The sequence below is a fragment of the Amaranthus tricolor genome, chromosome 9, assembly GCF_026212465.1.
Source record: "Amaranthus tricolor cultivar Red isolate AtriRed21 chromosome 9, ASM2621246v1, whole genome shotgun sequence".
Taxonomy (NCBI): Eukaryota; Viridiplantae; Streptophyta; class Magnoliopsida; order Caryophyllales; family Amaranthaceae; genus Amaranthus; species Amaranthus tricolor.
The window spans coordinates 21,934,006-21,960,420 of NC_080055.1; the positions used below are offsets into that span (position 1 = coordinate 21,934,006).

Sequence of the window (26,415 nt, forward strand, 5' to 3'; positions counted from 1 at the left end):
AAATTAGAAATAGTTATTTAATGTCATGAAACTAACTCAATCTCGAGTCAAGTTGGATTCTTTAATAATTCTAATGGCCTAACACCAACTGAATATCAAATTTTGAAATAAAAACATTTAATTATAATGTGACGTCGGTACATGCAACTTGATCTATTGAAACTTTATATATATATATATATATAGTGTGTGTGTGTTTGTGTGTGTGTGTATGTGTGTGTGGGGGGGAACCATGCATGCCATATATGGCCTACCTAAAGCTTTATCTAATGGTCGTAGGGCAAAGATATGTAATATACTTTAACACGCTGTATATCATGGAAGTGTGGATGAACCACAATGTCATCCTCTTACATGACACTAAAATTTTCACTTAATATTTTAAAGGTTTGATGAGATTTGAATATGTAACCTCCCATCGTGCACTACAAAAAACTATCAAATTGGCGACAGACAATTTCGTCGCCATTTGATAGCTAAATGGTCAAATTTAGGCATGGCGACAGGCGGGCGACGGATTATTTGGTGGTCGCTAAATCCTTCGTCGCTAATCCCCAAGTGGACGCCCGTTCGTCGCCCATTTTGAACGAAGAACTGGCGACAAGCGAGCGATGAAATAATCCATCACCCAAAAGGTACACCTGGCGACAAATGGGCGACGAACAGGACGTCGCTTCTGGCGACAAATTGGCGACCACAATGTCGTCGCCCGAAGACATGACTGGCGACCAGTTGTATTTCATAGCCATGTCGTCGCCTTATATTTTATAGTATAATGTGTTTATATTTTAAATTTTTATATATATTAGTTATATGTATTTTATATTTTATGTTTATATTAATTATATATATTTTATATTTTTATATATTTTATATTTAGCTATAATTATAAAATAAAAATATAAACACATAAAACAAATATATTAAAATGAAAAAGCTGAAAATATTATATATAAATGTAATATTTAATTACAAATTCACAAAAATTACAAAAATTTTTAATCATTCATTGAGGAGGTGGAGGAGGGGGTTGATTCAAATTAAAATGCGATTCAAGGAATTTCATAAATTGTTCTCGTTCTCTTGCTATTTGTTCAGTCATCCTTTGATGATACTCATAGGCTGTCTGAGCATGTCTCTTCGTATCGCTTCCCATAATTGATTATTAAACTCCATTTGCCGGGCTTCTAAATCCGCAAACCTTTGTTGTATAATGGCGTCATAATCAGGTTGTGCAGGCTGAGAAGACGGAATATCCGTTGGCTCGGGAGGATAAATAATCTGAGAGGCGGACCCAACCCCAAAAACCTCTTTGCTTTTTTTGTTTTTTTTATTTGACCCGCTTTCTACGTTTTTTATTGCATCCAACCAAACTTTACTTGGGTCGCGAGTTGGATGCTCCTCCATCAAAGAACGATATTCATCCTTCAATAAAAAAATTAATCAATTACCAATAAACTAAATATTAATTGATACTAAAAATAAATAAATAAACAAATTTAATAGATTATTACATTAACTTTTTGTGATTTGCTATTTGTCCATTGCGAACAATCTCCGGTGTCATTGTCAAAGACCCCATGCGTTCGTGTAAATATTTCGTAGGCCGTGGGTCTTTGACCTTTTGATTGTTCCTGAAATAATTAAAAAAAACGACTTAAAACTAACAAAAGATAATAAAAAAATTCAATTTAATAATACTTTATTTACAAAATACTCACCAAATCGCACATTGTTTTGGCGTGCGGGATTGAGCCACCTATATGGGTGGCTTCAGCTCTGTCTTTTCCTCCACGTCTGTTGGAGGAATTTCTAGCCGAAACGACTTTATTATCTGGGCGTTCCCAATCCGCCTTCCATCGCGCCCAGGTCTCATTATCGATGGAAGGAGGTTTAAATTCGGGCTTGCTTTTCAACGTCCTACGCCATTTGAAAAGCATATCCGCATAGCGCATTGCGGCTTTCTCTTCCCACGACCTTCGAACAAAATGTTCGAGACGAGGGTCCCATTTGTATTGTTTCTAAATAAATAAATATTCCATCAAATAAATTACTTAAAATAATTTATACATAAGAAAGTCTAAAAATAAACAACAAAATAATAATTATAACTTAAACTCATTAAAATAAAAATATTTGGTGTGTTTTGTCACACCCTTCCAAGTACTACCTTCGACATCTTGCCTATGATTGAAGGTAGCCCTTATTTTGGATGCGATGGTATTTCCGGATATCGGATTAAATCTTACAATAATTAAGAAAATTAGTAAACATTGAAATTTTAATATTGAAAAAATATTAATGATAATAAGATGATTAAAATATTTACTTGTTTATTATTGGTAGCCATGGAAGATCCGGACGAGGATCGTCTCCATCATCCTCTTCCATATTTTGAACGGAATCACTTGGAGTATTTTCACTACTCCCTCGAACTGGGTTACTGTTATCTTCGTCGTTATTATCGTCGTGGCTACTCGACAAATTATTCAAGAAATAGTTGCTAGCCCAATCGTTTGGGTCGCTGCTCATTTTGCCTATAATATTTATTTCAAATCCTAATATTATTTTCAACAAAAATCAATCTTATCTATACCATAAAATGTCTCAATTTTATCTACGTAATGAATTTTTTCATCTCGAACTAAACATTACTAAGTATACTATTAAAGCAATTCGAAAATTAAATTTAAAAATTACATTAGACATGCTCAAAAATTCGAAAATTTGAAACAAAAAAAAAAAAAAATTCGGAACTACATAATAAAAACATATTAAAAATAAATTACTCTATAATTCAAAAGTTACATATAAAATAATAAAAATCTGGAAAAAAAATATAACATAAAACATGCTCAAAGTATACCATAATTCATAATTCGAAAATATAAATTACTCCGAAATTCAAAAAACGCATAAAAAAAAATTAAACATGCTCAAGTTATACCATAATTCGAAAATGTTAAAAACATACAAAAAATGATGAAACAATATAATAACAGTAAACATGCTCAAAATATACCATAATCCGAAATTTTAAAAAAAACATACATAATTCAACAAATATCGTCGTAACACCTCTCAGTGAGAAGATGATCTGTCTTCAGGTTTGTAAGTCGACCAATAATAGACATCTTCGTGTGATTTTTACAACCTTCATACAGAGGACTATTTACAGAATTTAACATCTCAAAAAACTGTTGACACTGTGGGTTTGGATATTCGTCAATGTGTACCGGTGGTTCATTATCTACTGACTCTACATTATGCTGTGAGGGAAAAAAGTGATGGTAATTGTCTGGAAACACACTAGCTACAGCATCATGCACCATCTGTGAGTATGGATTTGGATTGTTTGACGATTGCTCTCCGACTTCCGCTACAACATCAGATGTTGTTCCTATCTCTGTGTTCTGATGATATTCCCACTCATAGTAATTTTCAACAAACCCCCTTCTCATTAGATGTTCCCTTACTTCATCAGCTTCCTTAAAACAACAATTTTTACACTTTTTACAAGGACATCTAATCTCAGAACTCATGCTTTGTGAACGAGCAAAATCTAAAAACTCTTCCAACCCTCTCATAAATCTTAAACTAAACTTTCCATTTTTTCGTCGGTTGTACATCCAACTTCTTTCTTGCCTACAACTCATTTTTAACACCTACATATAATATAATAACATAATTATTCAACTTATCAATAAAGTAAGTTAATGACAATAACAATATATGACAATAATAATATAATTATTCTAATAAAAACTACTAAAGCAAACTAATGTCAATAAAAACAAAATATAAAATAATAAAAAATATAAAAACTCAAGAAAATAACAATAGAAATTAAATAATAAAATTAAATCAAGTAAATATAAAACTCAAGTAAATAACAAAGTAAATAAAATATGTACAAATTCAATAATAAAATTAAATCAAATTAATAACAATAGAAACTAAAAATAAATAATAAAAATAAATAAAACTAAATCATATAAAAAAAAACAAAAAACTCACTAACCTCTTCAAATTCTTTAGCTTCCAATATATACTAATACTACCATACAACAATCGGGTTATTTATAGAATAAAATGGCGAACCCATACATGGCGACCAAAGGGCTACCAAAGAAACTGTCGCCTGCTATTTGAAAAATGGACCGTCAAGTGAAAACAAAAATGGCGACGCATTCGCGAGAAACTCTACCCGTCGCCAACAATTTAAATTACAAAGAAAAAGGAAAAAAGAACTGGGCGACAAAAGGGCGACGAAATCACCCGTCGCCCAAAACAGGGAAATATAAAATTAAAAAATTAAAAAGAAATGTCTTCTCTAGCGACGCCTGGGCGACCAAGCATCCCATCGCCAATTTACTTTTTGCCTTGGCGACCAAAACTTCCCTCGCCTGTTTCTTCGCCCGTTTGCTTTTTGCTTTGGCGACCCAGCTTTTGCTCGCCATGTCGTCGCCATCGGGCGACCAACACTTTCCCTCGCCAATTTTCCATCGCTAATTCAAGAGTTTTTTGTAGTGGTGTTGACTTATAGTACCATTTAAAAAAGCAATTCAATCAAACCTTAAACTGGTAGTTTTAACTAATAGATATATTATACTTCATTTCCAATCAAATACTTCATATACAAATACAATAATTTGTTTTCTTGAATTGCAAGGTAATGCAAAAGGATATATTAAGGGAATGGTGGAGATGAAGGAAAGGGTTAAGTGATAAAAAGTGATAATTTGTAACATTTGTAGGATAAGTTACCATCACATTGGATGCCTGATAAATATATGACCTAAATTAGATATCTAAGAATGGTAGTCATGATTTGAATATTTGGTGAGTAGTTGCTACGAATTTCATAAAGTAATATTAATAATTTAATACTCTCTCCGCCCCAATATAATTGTCACATTTCTTTATTTGACAAAACCATTTCAATTGTCACATTTCTATTTTTGTCAATATTTTTTTTACCTAAATATCCTTAGTTCACACAAGTAATTACAAATATACCCCCATATACCTTACTTACCCAACTATCCTTCACTACTTATCCAACTACCACCTTTTTAATGAACCCCACATCACTCTTAATATCCGTGCCCAAGCAAATGGGACATTTATATTGGTGTGGAGGGAGTATTTTAGAAAACTAATGATCCTCTCCATACGCGGATTTATCAACATTTTTTTTTTAAAAAAAGTTATCAACATTATTTTAGATAATTATAGTAGTTATTATTTGACGTCGCCTAATATATTAACATTATCAGAATAAATACAGTTTTCAAACAATACTATCCATGCATGTAAGGATCTTCTCCACACGAGGATTTTTCACTAATTATTCCATAATCTTAAAAGAAATTAAGCGAGTTCCAATGTCGAGAAAAGGGTAAACAAAGGTAAAAATAATAATATAAATATTGAAATTTTATATGATGAAAAAACTTGGTTACAGTTCATTGCAAATGTTTTGATTAAGTTACTGATAAGTGATATCGCAACATTCCTTCATATATTTGTTGAGCAACTTAAGGTGAAATTTTATTAATTAATATTTTCATGTTTAAACTACTTTTTTAATACTCTTTCCTATTTATCCATTTAGTTTTTTCACTTGTCGAAACAACATTTAACCCTTAATATGTCTAATTGTATTTAATTAAAAATTATGAAAAATTAATACTAATAATTCTTGTATTAAGGTGAATCAAACAAGATTTCATTTGACTATGTTTTAACTTATAGAATAAGAATAAAATACAAATTAAAATTGATAAGTTAATCTATAATCTATAATTACTACTGACACCATCACTTTTCAAAATCGCTTATGTACGTATCATAATCTCAACAAAAATTTTTCCGCCAACACTCAATGATGATGTCATTGTTTTTATGACTACTTTTTGTATATATTTGACTTTATTACTTATTATTTAATGTATTAGAAAATCTTATGCATATTATTTCTTTTTTTCAATTATTTATAAAATCTTTTTTATTTTATTTATTAAATGAGTATTATTTAGTGTATTGGATATTTTAAGATCGTTAAACCATAATATACTTTTATTAAGATTTTTTTGTTATTTATACAATTGGTTACTTAAATGTAATGCTTAATTTTAACATGATTAAGGTTGTGACTATTTTTATGCAAGTCAATTATAATTTTCATGACAAAAGCTATTTTTTTCGTTTAAACTTTTATAAAATAATTTTACATATTTTTGTGTTAAATTTGATTTTGAAATTTGTTATTAATTTTTGTAATACTTCATAAAAATTAATGTAATTTATGTCAAAAAATTTAATAAAACCGCACGGGTACTATCTACTAGTAACTAAATAGAACTACTAACAAAAATAGGATGAAGTATTACTTTACTGTACGAACTAAAATTCCTAATAACTTAAACAACCTAAACTACCATATAGATTTAATTTGTTGCAACACTAAAATATATATTTTCACTAAGAAAATCAGGTGATAATACGAAATTTTGCTCATAAAATCTATTATATTTTTATAACTTAAATTATCTCAATGCCACATAATATAGTTAAATTTGTCACTTTACTTAAATCGATTATACATTTGTATTTTGTACTCGACACAAAACCTAAGATAGCAGTAGAATGATTTAAAATAGTTATCCATTCTAATACAAATTAAGATTTTAACCGGTAGATCAAGAAAATAATAGCGTTCAACAAAGTAACGAAAAACGATTGCTCACTAGTCACATATAGAAGTGTTCATTTGGATCACCAGATTAATTTCAAATCAGGTTTTTCGAGTTGGTTACAAATTTAGTTTTGTTTGTCAATAATTTTTACATAATTTTAAACTCATTTTGAATTCGGCTTAAAGTCGAATTCAATTACTGTTGTATTTTGTGACTTTAAATTTATAATTAAACTTATAAAATAAAGTTACATAAACTTGATAGGTTACAAAAATATATAACAAGTTCAAACCTTTGCTTAACATACACCAAATATGAACTTCATTATCGAGACTCACCATATATCGAACATGGTAACAAGAAGATTTTGTATGTGACTTGGTATAAATTCTAGGCGAGACTCTCTTCCTAAAACATCATTTCCTCCCTACTACGGTGCTTGAGGATATATACCGGAAATATATTTTGAGATACAAAGAATTTCACTAAATTCCTAGCACAAGGAAATTAGAACGACATGAAAAAACTTAAATGGAAGAAGAAACGGAAATTTACAATCGAGGATTGCAAGTTCTCTATGTAAAGTGTTAGAGAGGATAAGAAATTCAGAAATCACATGTATATTCCATGTATATATCATGTAAGAAATAACTTGCACATGCCTTCTATATTTATAGAAGAGTATACAACTATTCATGAAGTAATATGTCACTTCATGAACCGCAACATCGATTCACAAATCAATGTCGATTGTAAATCAATCCATCCAAATATATTCAGTTAATATAACCATATTAACCGTAGGTAGTTATAGCATAACTAACAAAACCAGATAAAACGAACATTGCAAAAACCAGCGCGAAAGTCGTGGGCCGCGACCTAAGCAATTTCCAAAACAAAAACTTTGTCTTGAAATCTCGCGATCCGCAAAAATACTTTTGCACAAAACAACAATTTTGCAATATTGGGATATTTAACTTAATTAATAAATTAATTTATTTATTTGATTTAATTAATTATCATTTCTGATGACCATTGTACGCACTAAATGACAACAATTACAAGTTCATGTGAATATTGCATCGTTCAGTCTATTTTAAACACCTCTACTCACGTATTAATAATTCCTCAAACTTAGAAAATGAAACTTGGAACATATTCGTCACCACAATTACTCAAAAGTACCGTCTTTTCTAGTTAAGGTCCCGATCTGCTGAGATCAAATTTCATTTAACCCTCTTCTTTTCTAGGTCTACTCGATAATCCTAACTTGGAACATAGTTACACTTTTTTTTTCATTAGTTATTCTTCCTCACTTAAGCATGTAGCTTCCTCCTATATGACCCATAGCACAATAACTTAACACGCTTCATGTTAGACACTTTATTGTGAGTATCATAACTCTCAAGCCACTTTATATATATATCTCATTATATTTGAATCACAACAATCATTATTATTAAATTAATCAGATTATCTTGGCGTTTATTTGGTTGTGCACTAATTAAATAGACTTTTCATTTAGGCTACAGGAATCTCATTGATTGTGTATTGTAATAACCAAGAAGAGTTTACTTGGTCAAACTAGTCAAATAATATTCATTTTAGTTATTTTCTATTCACAACTTGTCATTTAATTTAGTAGTAGGATCTGTGCACCATATATATACTTGTAGGAAAATAAAGAACTAGAATAAATTGATTTTAATGTGATTTTATTCTTGTCCCTTTAGATTTTAGAAAGTTTAGATATTATGTTATTTTGTTTTAATTTTTTCTTGTTTCTATCTTTGTATTTATAAGGGTGTTTATCCTCTACTTTAATAATAACAAAATTGAATGATTCAATCTCAAACTTCAAACCTAAATTCTTATAATTAATTTCTACACGGCATTCGAGTCATAAGGTTTAATAATGGCTGACCAAACTGAAAATCCAAACCCAAACAACCAAATTGTCATTGTAGATCATCTCTTCCCCCCAAATTCAAAGATGGTAGAGTTAGGATTTATATTTTGGGGGAAAAGGTTAAAACTGATGACATTTGAAATTGTGAGTCGCATAAATAGGCGTACAATAGCTTTAAAGCTTCAAAATTAATGTTTGCTAACGTTTTATGTGCAAAAAGATCACGGAGAAACAATTTGTTAAACTTTAGGATTACCGCGTGGAGTTTTTTTAAATTTTGGTTACCACGTGGAAAACCCAAAATTTCAGTGTTACCACGTGAAATTTCCCATTATTTTTTTTCTAAGTTTTCAAATCAACAATTAAAACAATTTCATGTTAAGTGACAAATCAGAAAAAAAAAAAAAAAAAAAAAACCTTATAAAAATACTTTAGGCCAGTCTTAAAATTTTATAAGTACCATATGATCTAATATTTTAAATTATGTTTCTAGTTGGTAAATTCCATTCCCTAGCAAATAGTTTAGCATCACACGTTCATGTTTGACGCTTTTTTTAATATACAGTTAGCATTAATCTAATAAAAAATCTCAGGCATTTTATGAATTAATTTCTCAATTAGATGCCTAAGATTATCTGTACTTAACATGGTGGCAGTAATTAAATTAAAAATAATGTCAATTGGGTTCCAGTTGGAGACTAAAAAAATCTCATTGACTTTTGAGATAATCAAGAATTTACTTGCTCTCATTCCCTTAAAGATAATCATAAGAGTTTACTTGTTCAAATTAATTAATAATTTTTGTTTACTTATATTCTATTAACAATTTGACAATTTGTAGTGTACTTTTATGAATTTTGGAGTGCATATATATATATATATATTAGCAAGCTTTCCACTTCCCCCCATTATCTCTCCATCTAAAATAGCAAGATTAATACTTGATCTAATACTACTAAGCATTTCTTGGTAATTTTCTTCGTATATATTCTTTTTATATATTCTTTTTATCCCTTTAAATTTATTAAATTTATTAAGGGAGTGAGTAGTAAATTTAAATTTATAGAAAATTAATTTATTCCTATATTTATTCTTGTCTATAATTAGTTACTATAACAATTCTTTTTAATCGTTAGAGTATAGTATAGTTTGGAGCTTCAACTATCAGATTAAGTTTGAGTTAGTTGGTTTTTGATATGGTATCAGAAGTCAGCATGACAAAAGTTTACATGTCCAAATCGCAAGCACACCTTATTAAAATTGGAATATTTATATTTTTTAACTTCAACCATCAGCTTAAGTTTTTGGTTGAGTTGATTTTTTAATTCGATTCATCTCGTTTCCATGACTCTTCTTTTTATATTCAATATGTTTTTTTGCATTTGTAGTTTCACAATCATACTGTTTAGAAATTAAAGAAATTATTAATTAATTATTCCATCTATTCCATGAATTTTTATTGCCTCACTTCGTCACATCCCCTTATTTCTTCTACTTGTGTTTTTTGTCTTAGGTTGATTCCCTTCTTTGTGTGATTAGACAATGGAGGGCAAGGATGATTCAAGCAATGAAAAACCCTCTCAAGATGAAATGTTTGACTTCTGTGGTCCTATCCACCTCACCAACGTTGATTGGTATTAATTCCTTTCTTTAATAGTTACTCATATACTTCCTCCGTTTGATAAATTATACTCAAATCACTAAAATAGTGTAGACATGCATATAATGTTTGGTAGGTAATCCTTCTAATATCATAAAATTTTGAAAAAAGTAAATCTCATCAAGTGTATATGCAAGTCAATGTTCACTATTTGTGAAATTATAGGCCTGAGCCCAAGGTTGCTCCATGGGTATGATCACACGAGTGAGCTCACGGGGTGATTATGTGACGAGTTGTTACACTCACGCCTAACATGGTATCTGAGCTAAAGGTGATTTTTAGATACAACGTGACTCACATGTGAGGGAGAGTGTTGAAAATGATTAAGCCCACCAAGTGATTATTTGACGAATTGTCACCGTGTAACATGCAACTGATAATCTGATATCAAAACATACACTCATTTCCATAATAAATTCGAGTGGTTGCAGGAGTATATCAGAACATAAAAGATCTGTAGCAGCAAGTTTGGTTAAAGGAGTATATGTTACAGAAATAGATCGACAAAAGAAGAGAAGTGGACACAACAAGCTTGCTCCAAAATGGTGGGAATTCTTTCACTATCAACCCGTTAAAACTCTTGAAGACAAATTTGACTCCTCAATTTTTGGAATCATATTCCAATACAAACCTCCTCAAACCAATTACTCTGCCATCAAAGATGTCGCGCAAGCACCTAAATATGTGATTGCATTTCGTGGCACACTCCTAAAAAAGAAAACTGCAATTCGCGACTGTTATTTGGATGCCAAGATTGTCCTTAAAGGTTTGGACACTAGCTCTCGATATGAAATGGCATTCCATGCCTTAGAGGAAATACTACTAACGGAAGACCCCAAAAATATTTGGTTAGCCGGGCATTCCTTAGGTGCAGCTATCGCATTACATACAGGAAAAAACATGGCTAAACATGGTTATTGTTTAGAAACTTATCTTTTCAACCCTCCATACGCGTCTCCTTCTGTCGAAAAAATCCATAATCGACATTTGAGGAATGGGGCGCGTTTGGCTGTTGGAATTGTGAAAACGGGTCTTTCAATCGCTTTAACTAGAAAAAATAAACGTTCGGAAAATGATGGGAATGACCCGTTTTCTACACTAAGAAGTTGGATTCCGTGGTTGTTTGTGAACCCGGAAGATCCAATTTGTCGCGATTATAGTGGGTATTTTGAGGATCGGGGAAAAAGTATGAACAATTTAAAAAATTCGTTGTTGAATATGGTGGTGGATGCATTAGGAAGGGATGGTGAGGCACATTTGATTCCATCAGCGGTCGTTATTAAGAATATGAAGAATACAATTGTTAAGGAAAATGGTCTTATAGCGGCTCATGAACTTTGTCAATGGTGGGAACAACATTCTTGCTGGCATTATAAGCTTTACAAACATAATTGAGGGTGTTTGATAAATATCTAATAGAAATGTATAATTTTTTTATTATACAAATTGATTTTAGTTCTTGCAATAGTAGTGTGAAATATCATGTAAATTGATTTATGATTTTAATATAATATTATGTATTTGTTGTTTTGACTTTGTTTTTTAGATCTTTACAACGAAAAAGTTCATTAGTATTGATATATAGTGTATATAATATCGTTTTAGAAGTATTACTATTACGGCCCGTTTGGTACATGGTATTAGAGGGCGGTAATGGTAATAAAATTAAATAATGAAAATTTTGGTTGTTTGGATGCCTTCAATGGTAATGGATGGTAATAAAATAAGGTAATGAAATTACCAAAAAGGGTCATTTTCATTACCATCAAACAACATGGTATTAGGCGGTAATGGTAATGAAGTATTACTGTGGTAATAAAATAAGGTAATGTTGTTTCGAGCTGAAGAAAAAAAATAATGAAGAAAAAAAAAGGTAATGTATGTAATTATCAAAAAAAATATTATTATTAAAAAAGAATCATTAGATGGAATAATTTAGATACAATAATGCTTTTAGATACAAATATATAATAATGAAACTAAGAGTCATTACCATTTTTTATTACTAACAACCAAATGCAATCAATGGAATATTATCTTCCATTACCATTCTTTAGTCATGCACACCAAACAAAAGAATCTTCATTACCAATTCTCATATCCATTCCTTCATTACTATTGCCATTACAACATTTTATTCCCATTACTTCATTACCATCAACCAAACGGGCCGTTAAGGTAACTTATTATTCTGTATTTTTGATTAGCTTATTTTAAGGTAAAAGATTGTATATGATTCTTATATTATATTTTGGGATTCTAATGATTATTTTAAGTTTGTACAAATAGACTCTTTTTATATCATCTCAATACACATACAACATACTTCATCTCTTTGTTATTACTTTATCAATAACGCAGTAAGTCTTGAATGAAACTGTCTTATCATGAGATGATCTTATAAAATCAGCACATTTTTTTAGTTAATCACTTTACGATTGTAAGTGATTACTTTAATGTCATAACTTATATATGATCACTCTAAGACTATAAAAAGTTATTGAAAGTTGATAGAAAGTCGAATACTCTCTAGAGAGGGGGTGAAAAGAGAGTATAGGCGTTTAAAATTTTTGTTTGGAAGAATATCTCAAGAGATTGAGTGACCTTTCAAAACTGTTTTCTGAGACAGTTTTAGGTCGATTTGCAAAACTATAACGTGTGTGTGGAAAATAAACTTAAAGAATAACACACGATATGTTAACGAGGTTCGGTTCTAAACAGCCTACTCCCCGCCTATGGTTTCTCTTTCAACCCGTAGGATTTCAACGCCTTTTTATTAATAGACTTTAAGACAAACTAGAAAATCTCACTATCTTCTCTCACCACGTTCTTCTCCTTGAAGAAACGTCTTACAAGTCCCCTTAATAGAAGCAAATCCCAATCTCTTAATAGAGATTACAAGTTGAACACTTTTATTCTAAGTTAGGCGTATTAAGCTATGAAACAATCTAACTCTTTTTAACACTTAAGTCTATTTCAAATTGTAAGACCTAGATGAACTAAGAATTACAACTCTTTTCAAAACTTAGAGAATACTAGATCTTAAGTCAAGAGAGAAAATTGTAAGAAGAGGTGCATCTTTAATTCTGAAATGAAGCCTTGTATTTATATATGTCACGCCTCAACATATCCTTGAAGAGCAAGAAAGCTTCATCCGTTAATTTCGTTGATCTGGATATTCTGTGCCACTCTTCAAGTTCGTTGATCTGGATATTCTGTGCCAGTCTTCAAGACCTTGAGCTTTAAATCAAATCGACGTTGCATTGGCAGCTCATATAATTTCGTCATTGTGTGTTGTAATTTGTTTTTAACAACCAATGTTGTGCTACCACGTTAGAACTCATACAAGATAATGAAAACTCAGCAAAAACAAGATAAAATAACGTGTAGAATAATATTCAAAATTATTCATATTTTAAGCATTAATTTAAATTGTTATTTCCTATTTTTAGTATCAATTTAAAATATCTCCTTATTTATATTATAGGAAACTCTTTAATTAGCTTAACAACACATTTTAAATTCAAATATTAACGTGTACTAATAATAACAAAACGTGTGTTAGCTTGTACTTTAACATTTAATCAACTAAATATCTTAAACACAAATTTTAAATTCAAATTCAAAATATATCCTAACGTAATAAAATAAAACGTGTAATAACATATTCAAACTTAATTTCAATATATTTTGACCTATAAAGAAATATTTCAAAGATAACTTTAATAAACCTTGACCTATTAAAATATTTCAAAGTTAATTTTAATAAACCTTGACCTATTAAAATATTTCAAATATAATTACCAAAATAACCTTATTGTACACACAATTATCTTAAAGACCTTTAAACTTATTTCAAGACTTATAAGTTCGACCTTAAGATAAACTTAAGTCATTTAAGCTTATTTCAATATTTCGGACTAAAAAATATAATAATTATTCACTTTATATTCCATATGATTTTAGACCGACTTAAACAACTAAATGTAATTACTTAATTTATTTGTTTAATTAATATGTGTTTTGAATTATCATCATTTAAGAGAGTTGAGTCTTCAGTTATCATTTTAAGTTTATAATTAATTACTTTAAGATTGTTAGTGATTACTCTAAGACTATAAGTGTACATTGAGCCAACCCAATAGAGACAGTCTCATCGTGAGATTGACTGACTTGAGAGTTTGTGTATTGACACAAATTTTTATATGAGACAATGATTTCATAATGAAACTATTTTTATTGAGCTTATTTAATGTACGTTTATTGTCTTAAAATAGTCACTTTTAGTCTTAAATTAGTCATCACTATAATTTTAAAAGGGATATTATCAATGGTACCTTTAAGTTTTTGCACTTTATCAATGATATTCCTAAGTTTTTTCGATTATCAATGGTACCCTCACCGTTAAATTTTTTTTTTTTTTATTTTATTTTTCAATTTAAAACATTAAAAAAATAAAAGAAAAAGAAAAAGTTAACGGTTTTGGACGGAAAAAATTAGAAAAGGTTGCGGTTGTAAGACGCTCAACAGCACGAGTGTACCATTGATAATTAAAAAAATTTAGGAGTACCATTGATAAAGTTCAAAAACTTAAGGGTACTATTGATAATTTCCCATTTTAAAATGATCACTTTTTGTAATCTTAAAATGATTATTTATTACTTTAAAGTGATTATTTATGATCTTAAAATAATCCCTTAAGAAATATAGGCTAATTATATAAACATGTTTTATGGTGAGAGTTCTATATTAATGTATATATACAAGCTAGGTATAATAGACCACTTGTTGGCCTTAATACCCAATAACTAATTAATGAGTTTACATAAATACAAAAATATTATTTACATAAAATCCTATTTTTCTTGAAATCCATCAAACTTTAAATACCATAGTCATTAAATTTAATAGTTAATCAAAACAAAATTAATAAATATAAATTAGATAGCCAAAAAACGCAAAGCTTCACAAAATTTCTCAAAATAAAAATTCATATACATGTACAAATATATGCCGTAGGTGTAATTATACAAACTAAATCCAAGTTACATTAATATCATCACATTTACATGCATGCTCACAAAAATTTTAACACATAACATATTAAACTATTAACTTCTCAATCTCTTAGAATTTGCGTCATATATATAACAAAAACGAGAATATTTAGAATTGTACGGGACATGTGCGATCACAAGATCGATTGAGAGGATATTTGATAATCTTACTTAGCTAGCAAGCGGCTAACTATTACCAGCAAGGCAACAACTCTTTATTTTTAATTACGTAACATAGGTTGAGAGAAGGAAAGGACTGGATAAGAATCAAATTCGAAATTATATTCAAGAATAGTAGTAGTTGCTTCAATTGAGACAAAATTCGATACCTTCAATAAGCAATTCTTATGTGAGACTTTAAATTGTTCGTTTGACAAAACGACCTTTCAGTCTTGGCCTTTTTTCTGCGTTTAATTTTCTAACTTGATACCTTATTTTCTTTGAAAACAATCTTGTCCTTCTCTTTTCTCTATATCTTGAAACTCTTGCTTCTCTTTCTTCATTCCCACCTTTCACGTCCCCCCTGAATCCTATCCATTCTTTTCCTTCTTGATAAAATCCTATTGGACTAGCAGCTCTCTATCACATTATTTAGAAAAACAAGTAAATAAATGTCTCCGCTATATATATTTATTGATCCTTTTACATGGTAAATGTATAGTTCTTTAATTCCACAAACATTGCTACATTTAATTTAAAAAGTACTCACATATACAAGTTAAATAGTTAAATAGTAAAATATAACAATCTCTATGAAACGAAGAGTACCTACTTTAGTGTTGAAGTGATAGAAGTACATCATTTACAAATTATATCCATTATAAATACCGATTTACAAATGAATAGAGTGTTTCTAAGTTCTAACAATATTCCTACAACATAATTTCAAATTTGCTTTTAGTGTGATATATTTAGTGAGATTTAATTCAAATGTCACTATTTTAAATTTCTAATAGTATATATAGAGGATTTAGTGACATTTATTAGACCTTTTAGTAGCATAATAAAAAATCACACTAAAGCTTTTTGCGACATAGGATCTAGTGACATTTCTCACAAATGCCACTATAGACTATAGTAACAATTACATATGCGACTAAAGACCAAATAAAGTGTGTTAGAATATAAGGAAATCAGAATATTTAGTCCAATATGGAAACTAGAATATTGTAATTAAGGGAATTTTATATTGTGTAATCTTTTATTTTAGGAAACCCTAGGTAGCTTGATGTATATATAAACACAGCTCAAAACCTCTTGTAATTAAGCCAATTAAAACAATTGAATACAGAATTACAGAAAACCTGTGTTTTACTTGAACTCATGGTATCAGAGCAGCAACGATTCATTCTGAATCGTTTTTGCGGCTTCATCATTTACCTTTTCCTTACCTGTGTCAAAATACAAACAAACCAAAAAAGCAGAACGAATCCAGAGCCATTATAGAACCAAACCAACTTGTAACAATGGGACAGTTGTTGCAACTGTTTCAACAGTTAAACCCCAACAAACAGCCCACAGAACTTGTAACCAACACCCAAACCCCCCCCCATAATATCCGAGAAATTGACAAATCAAAATTATACCAGGTCGTCCAGGCTGATGCACTTAGCCATTAGTGGTCGTAGACGGCTCAAACACATCATCGCTGATCCACCAACCAAAAACGACCCAGAGTACAACCAATGGGCTCGATACGGCTCGATTGTTATTTCGTGGATACTGGAGAACATAGACACTGACTTGGTTAATCAATTTCTTGATTTTCTAACAGCCAAAGCCTTGTGGTCAGGGCTTGAGACTCTGTATAATAGTCAAAGAGATGGCTTATAGATCTTTGATCTTAAAGTCAAGGCAAATAAAATCCAGCAAGGGAATAACCCCATTGAAACCTACTACAGTAAACTAATTACACTATGGAAAAATCAACAAAAGACAACCAAACCCCATGAAAGATCCAGAAGACATCATCATTTACAACCAAATTACACAACAAAACCGGTTGTATCAATTTTTAGCGGGGATTGACGAATCCTTTGACAAAGATCGAAGAGATCTACTTCTTCATGACCCTTTTCCCACAGTAGAGGAAGCATATGCAAGTATCAGGCGCGAAATAATAAAAAGAGGCATCATGAAGAAGGTGCCCTCATCTGAAATCGAATCATCGGGCATGGGAGGCGTTTTTGCTGTTAAAAGAAAAACATACCGGAAAAATAATGACAAAATCCACCTTCGATGCACTTACTGTGGTGGTACAAGACACACAAGAGTGAATGCTTCAATCTAGTGGGGTACCCAGACTGGTGGTCGGACATGAAGAAAAAAGAAACCAAAGAAATTCAAAAATCCTCCGTCAACAACATCGGCAGAGCAGCCATAGGGTCGTGAGAAAATGTCAAGCTCATCAATGAAGAAGAAAGGGAAGGATTAGCCATGAACAGTACATCAGGTAGCAGAGAGAGAGAGAGAGAGAGAGAGAGAGAGAGAGAAAGCAAACAAACCCCATATTCGGCGCACAAAAGGAAACAAGGAGATTAGGGTTCTATGAAGCCCCAAATTAAAGGGAATGGTATCCCTTAAATAAAGAAAAAAAGAGGGAGGGGGGGGGGGGGGGGGGGGGGTCACGTGTCCTTTAATAACATGTATGGTCTTCCTCCTTGCGCTACTGCTTTATCTAATTTCAAAGGCGAATGGATTTTCGAATGCGGGGCCACAGACACCATGTCTTATGATCCTATGACTTTGTAACTCGTGAGAAACTAATGAAAAATATTATTAAAACCACAAGTGGGGAGGAAATTAAAGTAGAATGAGCCGGACCATCTCACTCGCAAAAGAACTCATTTAAAAAAATTGTTTATTTGTTCCCAATCTTTCTCATAAATTATTATCTGCCAGTCAACTCATGAGGAATTTGAATTGTACTGTTCTCATGAAACCTGGTTGTTGTATTGTACAGGATGCTCAGACAGGACAAACTATTAGGCGTGGTATTGAGAAGGGCGGACTGTACTACTTGGAAGAGGAAGTTCAAAAGGCAAAGTAGTTCTTGTCCACGGGTCAAAGGAAAAACAATTCTGGACTTGGCACCGTCGACTCAGGCATCCATCTATAGGGTATCTAGAGAAATCTTTTCCTAATTTAGCAAGAAATAGATTTGATTTTAAGTGTGAAACTTGTATTCTTGCAAAGAGCCACAAAAACTTGTACCCTAGTAATATAAATAAAACCAATTTTCCTTTCCTGCTTATTCATTCAGATTTTTGAGGTCCTGCTCCTGTAGTAGGAATTAATGGTTATTTATATTATGTTTTGTTTATTGATGACTGTACCCGTATGAGTTGGATCTACTTTCTCAAACATAAATATGAGGTGTTTTAGGTGTTTGTTGATTTTTATAACATGATTTGTACCCAATTCCAAGCACAACCCCATATTTTTCGAACTGATAATGGTAGAGAATATGTTAATTCTGATATGCATCAATTTCTCACAATTAAGGGCATAATACATCACACCTCTTGTCCTGACACACCCCAACAAAATGGAGTAGCAGAACGGAAAAACAGAACTTTACTAGAAATAACTCGTGCTATCATGCCGAATCCTGTGTCCCCACTTATCTTTGGCCCGAGGCAATTGCCACAGCGAACTACCTCACCAACCGTCTTCCCACAAAAATTCTTGACTATTGTACACCTCTTGATACTCTAAAACATCACAACTTGTTACCTTTTGCGCATTCTCTATCCCCCAAAATTTTTGGTTGCATAGTCTTTGTTTATTGTCCAAAAAGAATTCGAAATAAGTTGGAACCCAGAGCTGTTAAGTGTGTTTTTGTGGGGTATGGGAGACATTAAAAAGGGTATAGATGCAATGATCCTCAGACTCGGAAGGTGTATACTACTATGGATTGTGAGTTTATTGAGCATAACTTCTACTACCGCCATCCTCGATGTCAGGGGGAGAAGGAATATAACGATCTTGGATGGCTAATTAGTCTAGTCTTGTCTAACTTAGAACTAAAAGAACAAGTAGGCAATGCTACAGAACCACCTCATCAAGTTGTTCAGTTCCCATCTCTACCAGTCCTGTCTGATCATCAGGTGAGACACTTGAAAAATGAAAGTGAACTTGAAATTGTTAATAATAATAATGTTGATTCTTTGGCTGAGAATGAGAATGAGATTGCAGAGACAGATAATCATGAATGGCAGGATAGTGAAAGAGCATCATATACTCTACCACCTCGAACCACCCGAGGAGTCCCTCTGAAGAGGTATGATCCAGATTACGAGGCTCAACAATCGAGATATCCCGTGGGAACATCAGATAGTGAAAATATGTCACAGAGTGCCTTGGCGTTCAATGCAGCATTGTATAGCACCAAACTACCAGATACTGTCGAAGAAGCTCTGGCGACTGATCATTGGCGAAAGGCAATGGAAGAAGAGATAAATGCCCTCAAGAAGAATAGCACTTGGGAAAAATGTGGCTTACCAAGTACAAAAAGGGTGGTTAGGTGTAAATGGGTGTTCACAATCAAATACAAGGCAGATGGCACAATCGAAAGGTAGAAAGCTCGTCTTGTGGCAAAAGGATACACCCAGACTTACGGGGTTGATTATTCAAAAACTTTCTCCCCCATAGCAAAACTCGATACAATCCGAGTCTTGTTTAGTATAGCAGCAAATCTGGACTGGCCTCTCTATCAGTTTGATTTAAAGAATGCCTTCCTTCATGGAGAATTACAAGCAGAGGTGTACATGGAAGCAACACCAAGGTTCACTTCAGAGTTCTCAAAGAACGAGGGATGTAGACTAAGAAGGCGTTGTATGGCTTGAAATAGTCTCCGAGGGCATGGTTTGGAAGGTTTACATCTGTTATATTAAAATTTGCCTACAGACAAAGCAACTCCGATCATACTTTGTTCCTTAGAAGAAGAGGAAGGAAAATAACGCGGCTTATAATCTATGTCGATGACATGATCATTACAGGAGATGATAAGGAAGAAATAGAAAGTCTCAAAAACAAATTGTTCCGGGAATTTGAAATGAAAGATCCAGGTAGACTTAAATATTTCTTGGGTATTGAAGTTCTTAGATCAAACAGAGGAATCTTCATATCCCAAAGGAAATATGTCCTCGACTTGCTAGCTGAAACATGGATGTTGGACTGTAAACTAGTTGAAAAACTAATAATGATAAATCACGGATTGCAGATGCTCGAAGGAGGAGAACTAGCAGACCGCATGCAGTACCAGCGATTGGTGGGAAAGTTGATTTACTTAGCTCATACGAGACCTGACATTGCATATGCAGTAGGAGTTGTCAGTCGATTTATGCACAAACCACAGACACAACACATGGAACCAGTGTTTTGTATTTTGAGATATCTTAAAGGAACCCCCGGAAGAGGAGTCTTATATCGAAAGAATGGCCACCTAAACCTTACTTCCTACACAGATGCGAATTGGGCAGGTGATAGAGATGACAGAAAGTCAATTTCAAGATACTTTACCCTTGTAGGAGGTAACATAGTAACATGGAGAAGCAAGAAACAGAAAGTCATTGCTTTATCCAGTGCAGAAGCAGAATTCAGAGGAGTTGCAAAGGGGATTACTGAGATTCTATGGCTTATAAAGCTATTAACAGAACTTGGATTTACTCCCAAAAGAAGTTGTGAACTTTATTGTGACAATCAAGCTGCCATCAATATTTCCTAAAATTCAGTGCAACGTGATCGGACGAAACATGTCGAAATCGACAGACATTTCACTAAAGAAAAACTAGAAGCAAATGTGATTAAGCTCCCTCATGTGAAGTCTAAGAACCAACTGGCAGATATCCTCAAAAAGGCAGTAGGGATGCAACTCTTTGAAGAAGCTTTGTGCAAGTTGGGTGTTGGTAACCCTACAACCCAACTTGAGGGGGAGTGTTTGAAAATATGGGGAAATCAGAATATTTAGTCCAATATGGAAACTAGAATATTGTAATTAAGAGAATTTCATATTGTGTAATCTTTTATTTTAGGAAATCCTAGGTAGCTTGATGTATATATAAACACAACTCATAACCTCTTGTAATTAAGCCTATTAAAACAATTGAATACAGAATTACAAAAAACCTGTGTTTTACTTGAATTCAGTCGTTAAATCACTTTATAGTGAAATTTGAAATAAAAACCAATAATTATTACACTAAAAAAAATGAATCAGTGGCATTTTTTAATGCCACTAAATGGAATGCCGCAAAAGGTTAAATTTGTTGTAGTGTATGTCTCCTTCTATTTGGTCATCACATTTAATCGACAATTTATTTTTTTTTTCTATTAAGTAACAAAAGGAGCTCAATATTATAAACTAGAGTCTTCTAATACCTCTTAATTTGGTTGAAATTAGTTGCTACACTTATATAGTAAATACTATCATTAATTGATATATTGTTTATCTTTTTATTCTTTATGCATATGAAAAATATAGTGAAGTGAAATTTTATTTGACACGCCTTGATATATATATATATATATATATATATATATATATATATATATATATATATATATATATATATATATATATATATATATATATATATATATATATATATATATATATATATATATATATATATATATATATATATATATTGTTTTTATTATAATGTTCACGAATTAATATCCACCAAACATATCGTTAGTAACTATGTATCATTAGGAAAACTTAATTTCTTTATTTACACATATTATGTTTAATTTTCCTTCTTTTTCTCTTTTTTACATTAAGGATACATTTGGTTCTTGATATTAAAAGTTGATAATGAAATTAAGACATGTAGTGTAAATTTTCTTAAAACGTACCATGGCATTCCCATGATATTGGAACTTCGATCATATAAAGGTTTTTTATTCACAATTTTCCATTATCCCTGAACACCACATTTTTAAATGGTAACGCATTGAATTGAATTTTGTGAAAAAAATGAAATAATTGAAGGAGAACATGCATAACCATTAAAATCAACAAAATATTTTTTTACCACATTTATACTAACTTTTCATTACTATTTCCACCATCTAACTTTAACCATCAATTGGGCCGTTTGCGTATTGTTGTTGGTTCATACGTTAATGGATTTAATTACAAAATATTATTTAATATAAGGCCAAACTAAAACATTTACCAATAAAAGCTTTACCATATAAAGCCAAAACTTTGAGATCTTTTGGAACTTGGAAGTAGATATTCATAATGATGGGATATGGTAATTATCTTAATTTAATTGTAAATTAAAGATGAATTAATCCCTTGGAAAAGGCTTTCAAATTCCTTTTTTTTTCAAATTTTCAATTAGAAAGAGATTAAAATTACTAAAATCCAAATTATTATAGCTCTTATATAAACCTAATGCTCCACAAGAAAATCTAAAAAGGGGAGAACATTACCATGCAATTGGGGCCGGGCCAAGCACCACTGTCAAGATCAAAGTCGGGCCGCTGCCCGTTTATCCATGGAGAAGAACAACCCATGTTAGCCCATGCATTGATAACCTCCTCATAATTTAATCTTAGTAATATTTTCCTCCTTTTATTCATATTCATATTTATGTTCATTTCATAATTTTCCTCTTCTTTTGGTCCCACCACTACCTTATATTCTTCCTCTTCTTCTCCATTACTACACCCATAATTCAAATCAAAATTTAACATCTCACTTTCCATATCAATTGACCAATCAAATATACAATGATCACTTGTACCAACATCATCCTCTTCCTCTGTTTTAACTACTTCAATTTCAGGTTCAAGTTCAGGTTCAGGTTTAAATTCGAGTAAACCCTCGAACTCATTTCCCAATGGAATAAATCCATGCATATTATTCCACTCATCCCCATCAAACCCAATCAACGAAACATCATTAAACCCATCATCATGATTATGATCATCATGATCGAAATTTGGAACATTAAAAAAAACATCACTTTCTTCATTCTCTTCTTCTTCAACAAACCCTTCATTATCATCATCATTATTATTAATTTCAGGAACAACAGGCATTATTTGACTAACATATGATGATTTTGCCTTATTATTACGTGGAGTTCTAGCTTTTTTGCTAAACCCTTGGTGCCAAGATGGCACCGCCGTATTAGGGTTAGGCTTAGACGAAGCAGTCTCAAGCCTAACCCTTTTATGCCGACCAGCGAGCTCGTTGGCCGAATGGACCAAAGAGTCACAGGCGTTACAAAGGAAGGCATTATCTGCCGGACAGAACCAACTGGCTCGCTTTTTCAGGCAGCTTTCGCATGGCCGTGCTGTTTTTCCTCCAACAGAATTTGCTGTTTTTTGAGTAATCATGGTTAGATGATTTGTACGAGAGTAGGGTAAGAAGTGAACTATGGTTAGTGAAGTGATGCAACACAAGAAGAAATAGTTATGTGCTAAGGTTTATTGATTTATGATATGAGGTTGAAGTACATTGATTTGTAGCATCTTGGGACCCTCAACTTAATGAATTATGGAAGCTGATTGGTTAATGGGTGTAACCCCAATCTTATTTCCTGAAATCTTATTGGTTTTCTGTACAATCACTGGATTCCTAATGGGTCATGGTAATTGGTATGATGTTGATATGTTATGAGAGTTTACATCATTTTACGTAGATGCTTTCAAAAGATATCCGATCATTAGAAATTTTATCCGATCTTATAATTTAATCTAATTTAACCCAATTTAGACACAAAATCTGATTTTAAACTAGCTCAAAACACCTAATACAAAACACAAAAACTTGGACGCGACGGTTTCATAATAAGAGCGTCAATTTGGGCAGCCCAATTCACGCGTGTAACATTTTAATTTTCTAGGCATTTATCAATTTTGACATTAAAGGTATCAATTTTGAAGTCAAAATTTATACTTTATGATCAAAATTGAAAATACCCAGAAAATGAAAAAAAAAGCCCAGGTTGTTACACGCGCAAATTGGGTCGGCCCAAATTGACGGTCTCATTATGAGGCCATCTCGTCCAAGACCAGTTAAACACAAAATCAACTCAATGACCCGAATGAACACCTTATTGATACTCTTAGTGACGAATCCAGGAAGAAAAAAAGAAGTAATATCATAATTTAAAATAAAAAATCACAATCACTATTGAATAAAGTAAGGCAAAATGTGCAATATATGTTTTGAACCCTAGTTACCCATGTGGAAGACAAGACACTAACCAACTCATCATCTAGGGTTATTTAATTAACTAACCTACTTGGTTTTCTTTTGGATTTAAGTTATGTCAATTGACCTCAATAACTACATATTAAATCTGCCAATGCATACCCTGTATATTTTGTTCATAGAATATTATTATTAAAATTTAGAGAGGGATGAAAGATGACCGATCATATCAAAAGTAAAGGAGATTGCATGCAGAGATGCTGTTAGACTATAATATAGGATTTTATTCTCTTAGCCACTCTAAGCTTTCGGTTGATATGATTTTTTAACACAATATTGTTAAAAATTAAAATAACATAACATTCTATGTTTGCATAACATCAATTTCTAATTTTACATTATGTTTGGAAAATAATTTAGAGAGATAAGAAAGGATGTACAAAGGGAACGAAAGGGAGGAAAAGAAAAAAGAAAAGACAAATGAAAAGAAATTATCTCTTGTTTATTTAGGAGGGAATGAAAGGGACTGCAAAAAATAATTACTCTTTAAATCGTTTTAACTTTAGAAAGATTGAGATCCTTAATAAAAATTATTGTATACTTAATCCCTTCTTTTCTTTTCATAAATTATGTAAGGGTTGTGATAATTTACATAAGATAAGATAATAATAAATTCTAATATTTAACAGTCCGTTTGTTAGGTGGGGTATTAAACAGTGGTAATGAGAATCAAAACTAGTGTAATTTTGGTTGAAAAATCTCTTGTTGTCTTGATGGACATGCGTATTGAACTTCAATCATCTCATTTTTTTTATAAATTTCAGTCTAATTAATGCATTACTATTGGAAGAGGTGGTATTAGGTTGTAATGGAAATTTATAAACAAAAAAATTTTTTTGTGATCAAAGTTTCATTACCATTAGAATGATATGGAACGTTTGATAAAATTTTTTACTATAAACCATTTTCATTATTACCATTTAGTACTACTAATCAAACAGACTGTTAATTTATTAGTTTAAATTTTAAATTTTTGATTGAGATGTTATACAAGAAGAGATTGAGATGTTATATATGTAAGGCTTTTGATGTTAATCTCGTCTCTATGTATATATTTTATTGTTTGTTGAAAACACTAGGGTTTTTTTTTTCTTATAAATAAAAATAAAGGTATTGCTCTCTGATTGAATTGGTCCCAGCATTTTGAGTTGTGGTTCTTTTGTAGATTTTCTTCAGGCCACAAGGGCACATCTTTGTTAGTGGGGAAAAAGGAAAGGGGTTTAAAGAATCACGTATATATCAATTTAATTAATGTTAAAATTTCTTAGTCACTAGAAATAGTTTGAAGCCTTACGAATTGAATAGAATGGGACATCTAAGCATTTCAAAAATAAAATGGGAGATATAAGATCTCCTGTCTTTGTGTTAAGTTTATTAAATTTAAGCTGCTAGTTACGGCCTCCACACACGAGAGTCATTTGGGTTAGAAGTACAGATGCAACACCACTATAAATTAGGGTAGTTGAGATTCAAACCTATGACCTCTTGACGTGCTGGTTTCTGATACCATGTTAAAAAATTAACTCAATTAAAAGTTTAAACTGATTGTTAAAATATTAGGATATGGTATGTACACTGACACTTAGCTATTTGCCTGCTTAGAAAGAAAACATAGAATTGTCATTAATGATTATTTTAAAATTTTAAGGATAGTTCAAACTAAGAAATGTTAATTATTGAATGAATCATATCATAAACCCATGTGGATTATGGAGATTATCTTATAGAAAACAAAACAACAACTAAATGATCTAACAATTCTAACAATGGATACATTGAGGGTAATTAAGGGTTGGAGTTTCTAAATGTTGACATCAAAATTATTTTTTCAATATTACATAATTTGTTTG

The 26,415-nt window shown here is 31.5% G+C and overlaps 2 protein-coding genes across 2 annotated transcripts; one reads left to right on the forward strand and one right to left on the reverse strand.

Annotated features, from left to right (window-relative positions):
- The first annotated feature begins 9,523 nt into the window (after positions 1-9,523).
- LOC130824520 (GDSL esterase/lipase At4g10955-like) lies at positions 9,524-11,665 on the forward strand. The gene is made up of 3 exons (XM_057689559.1): positions 9,524-9,579; positions 10,124-10,244; positions 10,702-11,665. Exons 2-3 carry the CDS (start codon positions 10,153-10,155, stop codon positions 11,663-11,665), a joined length of 1,056 nt encoding a protein of 351 aa, XP_057545542.1. The 5' UTR covers positions 9,524-9,579; positions 10,124-10,152.
- A 3,708-nt stretch (positions 11,666-15,373) lies between these two features.
- LOC130824521 (zinc finger protein CONSTANS-LIKE 16-like) lies at positions 15,374-23,886 on the reverse strand. Its single transcript, XM_057689561.1, has 2 exons — positions 22,774-23,886; positions 15,374-15,906 (listed from the first exon to the last, which is right to left on the reverse strand). The coding sequence occupies exons 1-2, from the start codon at positions 23,683-23,685 to the stop codon at positions 15,685-15,687; spliced, it is 1,134 nt and encodes a 377-aa protein (XP_057545544.1). The 5' UTR covers positions 23,686-23,886; the 3' UTR covers positions 15,374-15,684.
- Between the last annotated feature and the right edge of the window lie 2,529 nt (positions 23,887-26,415).